At 40.0% G+C, this 13,831-nt stretch overlaps 1 protein-coding gene across 1 annotated transcript in view; it reads right to left on the bottom strand.

The window, feature by feature from the left end:
• nrxn2b (neurexin 2b) overlaps positions 1 to 13,831 on the bottom strand; it is a 578,222-nt gene that overhangs the window by 331,780 nt on the left and 232,611 nt on the right. Inside the window, exon 6 of the mRNA XM_046065329.1 lies at positions 1,312 to 1,335. Coding sequence (XP_045921285.1) covers positions 1,312 to 1,335 — 24 coding nt within the window. The remainder of the gene's footprint in view (positions 1 to 1,311; positions 1,336 to 13,831) is intronic.

A 13,831-nucleotide genomic window follows, 5' to 3' on the forward strand; every position in this document is an offset into this window, starting at 1 on the left:
ATGCAAGGGGTGAGAGACCAGTAAAGTATAAGAAATATAAGTTAGTGTTAGTGTTAATGAGGGGTCGATAGTACACAGTTCACATTTTTCCCAGGCAGTTCCTGCATCAATGGGCAGAGAGCTTCATTTATTGATTAGAAAGTCCAGTGAAAAGAAGTAAGACTGATCACAATTATTCGCTAGGCAGGCTACCAGTGTACATTGGCAGCACTATAGAGCAGTCGGCATAGGACTGGTTTTGAAAATAAGAATCCAATAAGGTGTTAGTCAGGGTCTTAATTTTTTTAACAAATGTCTACAAGGTATTTTGGCAAACCTCCCCCGACTTAGCTTAATAAAAGTGCAATTGCCTTTTTATTTTCAATAATGAGCTTTCATCAGTACTCTTAGTTTGATCATTTCTGCAGGGGACTACTGACACATTAAGGACTTTATTAATTGTGTGTGTGTGTGTGTGTAAAAGAGGGAGTGTATTCAGGTGCAGGTCTGGGAACAGCTCCATCTTCATCATAAATCAGCCTAAGGCCACTAATGGGATCAAGCCCTCATTTGAGCCCTACTTTATAGTGAAGGCCTTGGCCACTAAATCAAAAGTTGTAAATACTCTTCATGACTCTATAAACCACAGGATGGCAAGCCTAGATAACAGGTCGATCCCTAACAGGCTAAACATGTCTGAGGCAACATAGCCAGACTGTCTCCTCAGTGCCATTTATGCTGTTAATAAATTGGAAATATTTTTTCCAGTAGTTTTTTTTTTACTTCCTCTCACTGGAGTTGCCATGGAAGGCTATTTGTCTGCTTGAGAACTCTGCTGTGTACACTCAGTTCATAGGGTTCTTCTAAGAAAATAAATCAAGAGGAAACAGGGATTAACAAAAAAGTTAAGGTAACTCTTAATACTTTTCTAATACTCAATTGATAAAACATCTTGCATTATGATTCTTTATTTCTTCATACGGATAAAAAAGAAAATAAAAAAACAACTAAAAAGGGACAGAAAATATATAGCAAAACAAAAAATCGGAATATATGTAATTTCTATACCCTTTTGGGCAGACCTCTTTGGATGAACACATTAATTTTTTTCAGGAAGGGGAGAACTGGATGGTAATAAAAAGCAATAACATATATATAGAGAGAGGGCTAAAAGAAAAACAGAGAGGTGGAGTTTTTCAGCTACCTTGGAATTGATGGCGGATTGTACTTTCAGTAAGGCAAACAGAATAGAAAGAGGTAACGGAAAACCCAGGGCAAACCAAAGTATAAGACAATTAGAATGATATCTACCATATAATGCAGTTTGTTTACCATAGCGTGTCCAATGCCTGCGTGCTTCAGGAGAAAACAGGGGGAGGAGAAAGAAAAAAAAAAATAAGGACAAACCTTAAACTCAAGAAAACACACCTCAACCCCAAAAAAGTGAGAAAGAAAAAAGAAAAAAAATATCGCCTTTTGCAAAACCAGCTTCTGCTTTTAACAGGCGATTCAACTGTAAGCAAAAACATAATGTAATAGTAAAATATAATTTAAAAGAATGTATCTGTTTTCCTATTGTTTATATAGTAAAACATCCAAATAAAGAAATAAAGAAAGCAATTATATAACTATTTTGTTTTAAAAGGGTAGTCTATAAAATAAAATCAGAAAAAAACAAAAGGAACAAAAGGATAACAATACATTTGTTAGTATGTAAGTCGTAAGTTAAGTAGAGAAAACAACAGATGGTTCACATTCCGTGAATGACACAGTGTTAGTTGTTGAAATCATAAAAGGTAAGGGAAAAGAAAATTCACCAATGAAAAGAATCAAATTGGAAGAATTCTGAAGCTTGTTGTTAGTAAAAGAGACAAGAGTTAGCAAATCAACTTCCACAGAGGGGATTTGGGTAGTTTTAATGGGGATGTTTGTTTTGAGCGGGGAGGGGAATGAGGGAAACACCAGTATAAGTATTCACTCTGAGTGGCTAATCTGGTCAGTGGGCTTGGCTGGCTGCAGGGTGTAGTCCATTTAAAATTGCGTTCTTTAGTACTGGGTGGGGCCAATCATGTGTTGATGACTTGAAAAGGTGCAAATCTCTAAGCAAATTTTCCCCAAGCAGTCATTAAGGGGCTACTGTGATATATGCAAGAGAAAACCAAAAAGAAATTATTGCATTGCAAAAATTGACAATTATGGTAAAAACTACAGTGCATTTCCAGTGTTAAAGGTGGCAAAGTGAAATCATCAGGGGCATTTAAGAACAACAGCATTAGAGAAAGGGATAGAAAAGGGCAGAAAGAAGGACAGGGGGACTGGTATCTGCAGCATCCTGAAAGAGAGAGGAATGTATATTTAGTCATTTAAGTCATTTCCACAATAAAGAGCAATGCTTGCAGTCCCTGGGAGAGAAAAGCATGCAAATTAGAACATGAAATGGAAAAAAAGCAATCAATACATAAAGAATCATGTCGCACATTGTATGGCTGTCACCTGTGCATTCAATGATTTCCAGTCATTGAAAAACCATGTCACTGTTCTGCAAGCTTGCAAACTGTAATGATGAAAAGGGTGACAATTCTGAGAATATGGCTGAACTTTGCTTTCCAATGCACTCCCCTTGGCCAAACACATCTAAAGTAGTTAAGCTCACTTTGGTTAAATTACTGAAGTTCAGTTAAACAGCAACATTTTAAGTTACAGCAGCAGCAGTTTCATTTCAAACATTAGGTCAAGCAGGGTCCTGCCTTAAAGAATGCACTAATATATATATTGTCTGACTGCATAACCACATAGATCATTGTTGGCATAAGATATTTTTCCAACAATACACATATGTGTTATGTGTATTGTGGGTAAAGACAGCTTTTTCTGCTCAAAAGTAGCTTGCATGTGTCCCCTTGGATTTGAAAGTTCAATTCAGCCAAATTCATTGCCCCTTCCCTACGCTTGACAAAACTGGCAAGACCCCAACATGTATTTTTTATGTCAGCTGCTAGGCCAATGATAAATAGATGAATTCTGGCTGTCTATAACAGCTATGTACCTCTCACACACAGCTGGTAGTGTTAGCATTGAAACGTTACTATTATATATAAGTGTTGCTTTAAGGCTGCAATGGGCAAGTTGGCGAATGGCAGTAAGAGGGATAAAGGTTTGTTCTTCAACACCCTGAAGAAGACTATCATGTGTGGAAAGGATTACTGTGTCAGGGGGTGTATAGACATAGTATCAGCCATACGCCTGGCAGTGGTGAACATGACGTTCCAACCCTCACCTATGATCATGAGCTGTGCGAAGTGACCGAAAGAATGTGATTGCGGATACAAGTGGCTAAAATGAGTTTCTTCTGTAGGCTGGCAGGGCTCAGCCTAGGGTGAGGAGGACATCTGGAGGGAGCTCAGAATAGAGCCGCAGCACCTTTGTGTTGAAAGGAGCCAGTTGAAATGGTTCGGGCATCTGATTAGGATGCCTCCTGGACGACTTCCTTTGGAGGTTTTCCTAGGTTGGGAAGATAGAGGATCGGTGGATGGATGGATGGATGGATGGATGGATGGATGACTATGTGTCCAGCTAACCCCATGGAGATAAATGATTGTGGTGACCATAAACAAAGTCATCTCCATGGGGTTAACTGGCAGATTTGAAGCTTCAGTCAGTAAAGTACTGTCACCAGCCATGCACTTTGTCTAATGACTCCTCTTAATCCGTTAACTCGGTAAATTCAGTGGTTGGTGTGAATTTTAATATCCGTGCCACACTGCACTCTGCCACACATATCTCTGAGCTAACAAATTCAACACCTGATGCACCAAAGAGCAGATTTGATTGGAAGCTCCAACACCTGGAAACCTGAGAATGATTGATTAAATTAGACATATGTATCCATGCAAAGGTGATAACGACTGTGTGCTTTTCAAAACTCATTTACAGACGTTCTATGATACAGCGGAGGGAAATAAATGAGACATTTCTAAGCGCAACACTTTGAGTTCTGTAAGTTTTAGATCCGTCACAGGCATGTGATGTCTGGATTTTGAACTTAACTCAGTGAGCCACTCACTTATCTTATCGGGTCTTTGACAGAACAGCCTGGGAGGGTTGTGAAAAATATATCCTTCAGAAATTGCTGATGATCTTCGAAATTACACGATAGAGTGAAAGCAGTGAGTGAAAAGATGGGTGGTGGAAATTAAAGGAAAAGACTTAGGTATGCATGGTATGTGCATAATTTTGTATAATGAGTAAACATATGTGTTTTCAGTCTACATGGTTCTGTGAGCAGGCAGTATAGGCATATAACAAGGGCAGGCTTATTTAGATTTTGAGATTTCAGATGTCCATAAAAGTCTACAGGGTTAAGACATGCAGGCTAATGGATATAGACTGTCTGGCAAACAAAGTTCATTGTTTCATTATTAGATTTTGTCTCTGTTACTTTAACTTGCATTTGACATGCTCAATTGTTTATCTATAGTGGTGTCTTCATTAAGCGTAGAGAGTTGTTAGAACTAAATTTTGATGTCTTGTTTATCAGCTCCATAGGGTGCTACGGCTTAGAGGTAGAGCGGGTTACTCACTAAGATTGGCAGTTTGATACCCTGCTTCTCCCAGCCCATATGACGAAGTGTCCTTGAGCAAGATAATAAACCCCCAAAGTGCTCTCAAAGGCTGTGCCACTGCCGTGTGAGTGTGTGTGAGTAACTAGTTTCTTTTTGATGACGGTCACCATGCATGGTAGCCTCAGCCATCAGTGTTTGAATGTGTGTGAATGGGGTGAATGTGACAGGTGTAAAGCGTTTTGAGTCGTCAGTAGACTAGAAAGGCGCTATACAAGTCCAGTCCTTTTACCATTTACTATAAATACCTAAACATTCCATTCAAAGAAAGTGTGCATAGAGAGTTGTGTGGAGATATGTCAAGCTAGGCTTGGAACGAGTGCGTTCCCTTCTAAAGTTCAGGGCCAAATCATTGAAGAATGCTCGAATATGTCTGTGAAGATTCTCAGTCATCCAGGTTATAGTTATCCAAGGGATGTAAAATCAAGGGAAACTGGACTTGGAAGATACAGGTAGAGAATCTGAGAGACAAAACTTCTTCCAGCATCTTTGACTAAGTCTTGTTGCCCTTGATTTAACCATCCTTGGAATGCTTGTTTCTATCAAATGGTATTTTTGCTTGAAATGCCCCAGTAGTAAACCATGTGAGTTTAATCCGTCCTTCGCCTTCTCAGAAAGCATTCAAGGAGTTCCAAATTGTCTCAGTGAGGGGGGTTAGTATAGAGGAAATAAAGTGGACTGACAACAACTGAGAATATCGAAACATAAATCTGCTAGGGGATTTTGGAGATAAATAACTCTAGTGCATAAGAGAGAATAGGAATGCAAGAGCATCACAAATAAACCAGCTCACCCAGTTCTGTACTAATTTTACTGTCTTACAGTACATTTCCTCTCCCACTTCCTTGCCTCAAACCCAACATGCCTGGACCCCCTGATGTGACAGCCCCATCACCCTCTCTGTAATTGACCCATGTGGGAAAACGAAGGCTGCGAATGCCGATGTTTGCTGATGGAGGATAAAGCTCCCAGTCATGTAAACAACCACAGGCCCAAACAAACAACTTTGTGTTGCATCTGACTCAAACAGCCACATGGGGGATGGGGTAGGAAAAGAGGAGAAATAATGCTGATACTGTTGACATGGTCATTTCACAGATAGGTGAAACAGTTGACGTGGCTCTTTCAAATCGTGCAGAAGACTTTCAAGATGCCAGCCAGACTTGGGCAAGATTAAAATAATGTTTTTGTTGAGTTCCTGATCTTTTACACACTTATCATGGTGGACGTTACTGAACAATGGCCACCAGCGAATAAGCCGAATAAATATTTAATGACAAAGCTGTGAAAATGATCAATGGATAGTGCAGTGGAGCCAAGATCCCCAGTTCGGATAGATTAATCATTGTAACTGAGAAAGTTCTAAGACTGATGACCGTTCTCCTATAAATTTCCAATTTGGGCCTTTTGAAATAAGTGATAAAACTGATATTGCGGAATAGTATTATAAGGTGGGAGGGGAGGGAATGGGTGCTATTTTTCATCAGGAAAAACTTTCACAATCTGAATTAATGATCAGAGACATAGGAAAATTCAGTATGTGTGGTAAACATGTAAATATAAGCTGAACTTGTTGGCTGTATGAGTGAGAGCATCCATATTATATACATGTATGTTCCTTGCTGGGTATTTATTTTTAATAATTATTTTATTGTCCCCCTGGGAAAAATATTTTTTTCATGTGTGGTGTATCAGGCTTTCCTCCGTGATACAGACACTCCGTTGGTGACCCTGTCAGATGGAGAGGAGCTGGGCTATAATTCAAAATAGCTCTTTCAGGTACATTTGGTTCCGCATTCATTCCAGTCACCATCGCCATTCAGTCTAGTTCGCTTCTCTCTAAATCTGGCTCCAAGTAATGGAAACTGGCAGTCAGGCTTCAGGTGCAAATATAAATGTCACTGCAATTACAGCAGAGAGAAGTCTGCAAACAAATAGTGTGTGAGGGTGTGTGCTTCTGTATAGGTGTGCGAATGCATGCAAATTTTAGTCGAACATATTGTGTATCGCAATGCAGATGGTCATAATTCTCTCTTCTTTTCTGTTATCTTTCCTATCATCCTCCTCATCTCTATTTTCCCATCTCTGACTGACAGACTGACCTCCCTTTTGTACACCATTCTCTCTCTTTAGATTCAATCTGGAAGTTCAATGTCAACTGTTGAGGCTATAACGGTAACGTATGTATAAAAATAGTACATTAAATCATTTAAATACTAATCAACAGTTTGTGATGTACCTTACGTTCTTGGGTTGATTTCATTGTACACTAACCAATTAAGTCTCTAGAATCCAGCTAAATGGGAGAAAATACATGTAATAGACATAATAAAATGTCAGATTATACATGTCAGAATGCTTTGCCTTCACTCTCACCTGATCTAGATAACTTGTCTGGGGTTGTCAAGATTGTTTCTGGGAAAGTATCAGAGTAGAGAGGGCAGATTTTAGGGCCAACGCCATCCAGATTAGCAGCTAAATATTCCTACACTCATTGTCTCAACTCTCACTTTGGTATTATTTTATTACAGATTTTCAACATTGATACAAGGTGTTATTTAAATATGTTCGCTGCCTCTCCTATTCTCTTCCAAAGTTGTGCACTTCGCTGACTTGTCCTGTGCGCTCCCATAATCTCTTTCTCAATCTCTTACCTATTTCTGTCAGCATTTATTACCTGTTTCCACCTGTTTGAGTGTGCTAATGGCGCAGAGATCTGTTATCTGATTATAGGTATGCCAGACAGAGGGATGAATAAACATGAAAGTGTCGGAGCAGGTAGAGGCAAACGAGGCTGTGTGAGTGAGTGAGTGTGGGAATGCGGGCGGATATGCTAATGCAGTGGAAATGTGATGCAAATGAGCTTTTTGTTGATCTCAGTGGTGGTATCAAACAGCCGCTTGTTTTATTTAGCATGATATTTTTATAGTTTGGGCAATGTACAGGCGGAAGCTGTGCTTGAGGTGTTGACCTCTGATAAGCATGGGGAGAGAAACACGTGAGGAAAAAATAAAATAAAAAAACAAAATAAATCGAAACCTAAACACACATCCGCTCGCACACAAGATGACTGTGCACCCACTTCCTCTCAGCATGGCTGGAGCACATTAGGAATACTTAAAATGCCATTGGCAGTAAACTGAGAAAAGGATTACAGGGGTGTTAACATGCCATTATGTACAGCAAACAAATCCACTACCCCAGCCTGCACCGGAATAGCAATTCCTATCGTCAACATAAAAGTGTGTTGCTGTATGTGTTGGCAAAGCTGAGCACTCCAAATGGCATTTTTGATTTGGCCAAAAGAGGTTCAGGCTGCCATTATGCTAAACACAATATGCTGATCTTATCGAGATGATAACATGTAAATGGCAGCAGCTAATCCACAGGGTGTATGTGTGGGGTGATCATAACATGTAAGCCAATTGTTTCCAATGTACAATCGCTTGAGTAACCAGTCACTTATTATGACTTAATATGTTGCTTTTAGTCAGTAGTTTAACACAATTACTATTGATTTACTGGAGGACTTGTATGGAACGGGTTAATGCAACTACTGGAGTACTGCAACCAGGGACAATTCACTACCCAACAGCATAGCAGACACCGTTGCTAAGTGACAAGTTGCTAGCAAGAATGGACAAGAGAGACGGAGTGAAAATGAGAGCGAAAGGGAGGGGAAGAGGAGCGGGAGAGGAACTGATTGGCTCTCTCTTAGGAATTCTGGCTGCCTCTTGGAGGCAGGATGGATGAGAGGGGAGAGAGAGGAGGGGTGAACTGATGGAGGGGGAGGAGGGAGGAGGGTAATTGCAGCTGATCATGCCTTACAGAAATGGATGAAAAACAATCTGAAGAGAGGCAGAGATAGAAAGAACAAGAAAGAGGAGGGGTGCGTCCAGGCATCTAGTATTGATTGAAGGGGGATGGTTGACACTCTCATTCTGTCGTCTCATATGAAATAAATATGATCATTTCCCCAACATGCAACGTAGCGTTGCATGTTGGGGAAATGATCATATTTATTTCAGAATGATTCTAAGATATTGTGATGTCTTAGTAACGTATCAGCAACTGGATGATTAATCAGCTGTTGTAAACACAACAGTACGTTTGGAAATTCCTCCTTTTCAGAAGGAATAATGCTTTTAGAAGATCACACCACATGTAGAAGATATCACATTGCTAATAAATGACAATGATTCCCCCTGATGAATTTTTCAGTCATGGCAGCATGACGAGCTGTGACAGCTTTTTTGGGTGGAAGGTCAATTCCTATCAAAGGTTTTCCATTCCTTGACTTGGCCTGTTTCTCTATATAACAAGCATATGGTAACAGGCATTGTGTGTTGAATGTGGATGCATACAGCTAGCTAGCACCCGATTCTATTTTGTATGGAAGACATGCATGCGGGAGAAGTTTAGAATTTGATGGGGTGTGTTTGTGTGTGTGTGTTCAACTGAATGACTATGTTTGCCTTACTGAGTTTTATCTGATGCTGTCTTGCTGCTTGTAAATGTTGTGTGTTAAGTATCACTATCCATTATTGACAAAATATGAATTTTTATATGGATTTATATGGAAGTCTGTGTAGTCTCTAACTAAACTACTTCTCAAAATTGCAATACCTGATAAGGTTCAAAACGGTCATTGCCTATGTGCAACAGATTATAATTCCCAACATGACCTTTGCTGAACTCGCTCCTGATGCAGATCAAAGCTTGCCTTCTCCAGCTGAACTCTGGGCCAGCAGTTGAACCTCGAGACAGCGTATTCAGCACTAAAATAACTTGAAAAAGTCTTTTTGATCCATTTATGAATCCAAAAGCTGCATCTAACGTCCAATTATATGGAAAATAGTTGTTGAATGGGGGCACTTAAAGAACATCAAGTTCAACAGAAAGATAGAGACTGCCAGCGACAAGACAAGGACATGTGACACTGTAGACGAGTGTAAAAGGGAGGAAAGGGTGACAGCGATACAAAAGGGAAAAATGGGACAGCAAAAAAGAGAGAGAGAGATATTGAGCTCAAAGGTCTCTCTCTCTAGATGTTGGCTAAGCAACTGGCCCAGTTATGTGACACAGTGGATGTTGAATCTTTTGGTTGTAAAGTCACATCGGGGAATTAAAAGAAACCTTGCTTCTGTTCTTCTTTCCGTCGTCTTTGAGAACAAACTGTTGTCTCTCTCCCAGCACTCCCCCCAATCCGCACACTGCTCAGATATTCCTTTAGTCTCCGACAGCAGCACACTTCACTTCCGTTACTCTGTTGTGCACACAGTCATTCTCTCAGTCTTCTCATGAACAAACAAAAGTACAGACATACAAGAGCACCTTTCCCCTGCCAGTGTGTGTCCCAGGTTTCCTCTGACTGCCTCCAGTGTCCTGTGAGACGTAAGTTCCTGTTAAGCCTACAGATGGGCTGTTGTGATGTTAGGCCATTCTGATTGTTCCAGTGACTGTCAACATGGAAAGTTGTCCTCCAATATACATTACAGTATTCCCATCTTTCCAGGATATTGAAAGTTTGACATCAAGTATTTTTTCCTGGCATTGCATTGCTGTAATCTCAACAAACCATGAACCAAAACCAAACCACTGGCAATATTATAGAGGTGACTTAATGGGGCCTACAAATACCACCACAAAAGCTACACTATAATAAACTACAGAGCAGCAGGGTGCAAACTTTCCGCTGTCATGCACAGCAGGTGATTCTTTTAGTACAGTAATCATGACCACTAAAGACAGATTCACAATTGGGCACTGTGCTCCCAACAGCATGTATGCGTGTAAATGTATATTAACATGATGCAGCAAAGTTATGAATGGGTATGAACAAAATAGCGATTGATTTTAATTTCTGTCCAAGGTATTTTTAATAAAAATGTGTCTGGCTTTTCCACTTGTCAATGCTAAAAGTTATCCCTGTAAGGAATACAGTATGGCTGGGATGATATGGTTATCTCCCAATATATAATAATTAATTAATACCAATACCATCATTTGTTATTATTAACAATTACTAAAAACAAACCAAAAAAAATGAATCACAATGCCAAAGTGTATCGGTTATTTCCTCCACCTCTAGAATACAGCAGTGTGTGGACTACTCCAAGTGCAGGGCTTCGGGCAAATGTGGGATTTAAAAAGATCAGAAAAACTTTGAACTATGCATTGTGCATGCACTAAGAGAAGGGGCTTAACTGCTACACGTGTGCTGACTATGCACGTGCCATTGCAAACTTAATATTTTTCATATTTTCACAATGTGTTCTGTTTTGGTGCAATGTATCAGATATATCACTTCCCAAGACACTCTGACATGAGGTTTTCTATCTTCATCTATGCCCCTCCTTTTGTGTGATCCCAGAGGAGGACTAAAGGGCGCGGGCGGTCACTAGTGCTGAAGTCTACAAGATGTCAAAGAGGCTAGATCATCATGTCAGGGAATGCAAAGGGAGGGAGGAGGTGAGGGAGGGATCCACTGCTTCTTATGCTAACCAATGTGTGCACTGAATAGGGTAGAACTGGTGCGGGTCTGTGTGTGTATTGTGGGGAGAGACGTCCACTGATGAGAGGTCATGGCAAGTGTCCTCGCCTGCCTATCAACTGTACACCACAGGGATTAGCCAAACTCTTCAAACACCACTTTCCACAAACCCTTGCAGTACTACCAGATGCCACCAAGTGGAGCTCTGATTCTGTGATCATTTGTTAGGCATATAGCGTACCCTTTCTCTCCACAACTCCCCTTTCCATCCCGTTTCTTGGCGGAGAGTCCCTATCACCTCACCTAATTCTGTCTGCTTCATTTTTTCCCGCACAAAGCTGACAAATTCATAGGTATTGTGGAGAAAGACGGCAAATATACGCATGCACATACAGAGGAAGAGAGAGAAAGACAGAGAGAGAGACTGGCTTGTGAGAGCTCATAGGCTTTACTTATTTTGGAGCTTAGTGATGCAGCAGTAGATATGCATGACGTCGCAAGAGTCATTAAGATGAACAGACAGAGAGTGGATGAGACCTTGGAGACCACTGGGACTGTGTGATAACCTCAGTTGGAATCCAACGTTTGTCTTGTAGACTGCAGGCTATTTTCAGTGCAAGATATTATGTTAGCTCCAATTGGAAGAGCAGCATCACGCAATAATGGCTGGCTTGTGTGAGTGCGCCATTGCATTTGCAGTTGCATTAAAATATTATGTAATTAAGAGTATTTCTAGAATGAATTTATGGTGCCTGTTGATGGACAACTGTCTGCAATTCTTATTTGTCCATTGTCAATATGCATGGCCACACATAAAATAGTTAATAGAAAAGGGGGTAAGCAATAATTTGTGATTGTTATGGTATTATGATCGGCAATCATCCCTTAATCCACTCATAAATGTACCTTATCTAAAGAGTGTTTGAATACACTTGGAAACTATACTCTACACAGGACATGGACAAAATAGCGAGCAGAATACAATGTAATCCAAATTAGCAGCCCAGCAATAAATGCAGTCTTTGATAAACTTATAACGGTCAATATTTGTTTTCTATCAAATAAGTGTTCATTCAGACCATCTTTGTACTGGACAGCATGCCACTGTGAGGTGCTCCTGCACACACAGTACATACCCTGTAAACTGTCACATCTCTCTCTTGGCTATGCATAACATACACAAAATAATGGTATTGTTCTACAGTTGAATAATTAGTTGCTTTTGTTATAAAGCACAACTTTGGGCAAAGCTGTTGCTGTGTGCAGTACTTGAACATCCTGTTAAAAAATAAGATTTGGTCTTTCACAGACATTACCTTTAGATTTTCACATTTTTACTAAAGTTTCGAGATCTTCAGTACTGTACACATAGATATGATTATTTATGAATTGTTTTTTTACTCTGCGTCAGTGAATAGTTGTACCCCGAGGATCAAAGCAGTTTTATCTCACTTGAGAGTAACGGGGTTTATTGTTGAGACATATTTTTCAACCAGTTACACTAAACTGTTGTTTACAAGCAAGTTTTGTTCTTTTATTTTAATTATTAAAAGGGTATTATGGAGTTTCCAGCGGCCACTAGCGGTGAGGTTCTAAGATTACAACCAGGTGTTTGCTTTGTTTGTTTTAGAAAGCTGCTACATGAATAAAGTTTTTATTATTGTTATGACTGGTTGTTTCTTATGTGCGTGGCCATACAAGCGCAGCTGCGTGTGTGAATATTGAATTCCTCTGACAGGTGGGTTCTACGAGACCTCAAAGCGTGCAAGTGCTCATCGATCAGTTGGGTATCAGCCCAGGAGTAAACACAGGGTCAGAGGTGGTCAATGTCATCAATACTTCTCCTCTTGTGTCTCCCAGTGGGGATGGTCCAGCGTAAATCTAGAGAGCTCTTTAACAATTAGGCCGTCTGTTATGTCAATTAGAAGGATCCACTGGGGTTTGAAACTGTTATGTGAGTTAATGGAGATCCCCTGAACAGCGTGATGTGGAAGGGTTAGTTCTGGGTCAAGGCATGGACTGGCATGTAATATCTGCTCAGCTAAATTATGTGATCATACAACAAGAGCTGGTTACTTTACCCAGAGAAACTTTGACAGGAAAAGAAAATTCTTAAATTATGTAATTTAATGCTAACACAGGCTAAGCAATGTACTATGGACAGGGTCATCAGCTAACATGTTTCAGCCACCAAAAAAAAAATCAATATCAGTGTACACCATGGGCGTAAATTTCATCTAATAGTTGGGTTAAAAATTTTTGACGGGGACACAAATAATCCAGCCAAAACTGTACTTGTATAGGATACGTGTGCACAGAGGGAAGCCTTACTACTGTTATCAGTGTAGCATGGAGACCGTGGATGTTACCAAATTGCCATCACTTTTAGTACTTACTCTTTTCTCTGTCTTTTTATGTGGCCAACACCACACAGCAATAGTTGGTTAAATCTGACTTAGGTTCAATGGTTTACCATCTGTCAAATTATCCTAATTATCTGGCATCCTCAGAGGATGTCTCTCACTTCGATATTCAACTGCAGCAGGCCAACTGATCTGCCACTTAACATCATACTGAGCAAACTAACACAATGGTAGTTCTAAAATATTAGCACCAGTTCACAAATAGGCTTATTACCACGATAGTTGTAGTAAGAGATGCACCAATTACATTTTTCCTGGCTTATTCCAATTACCGATTATTGAAAGGTCCGCATATTTCTTTCTAACAAGTATAGCTG

Source organism: Micropterus dolomieu, linkage group LG12 (genome assembly GCF_021292245.1).
Source record: "Micropterus dolomieu isolate WLL.071019.BEF.003 ecotype Adirondacks linkage group LG12, ASM2129224v1, whole genome shotgun sequence".
NCBI lineage: Eukaryota > Metazoa > Chordata > Actinopteri > Centrarchiformes > Centrarchidae > Micropterus > Micropterus dolomieu.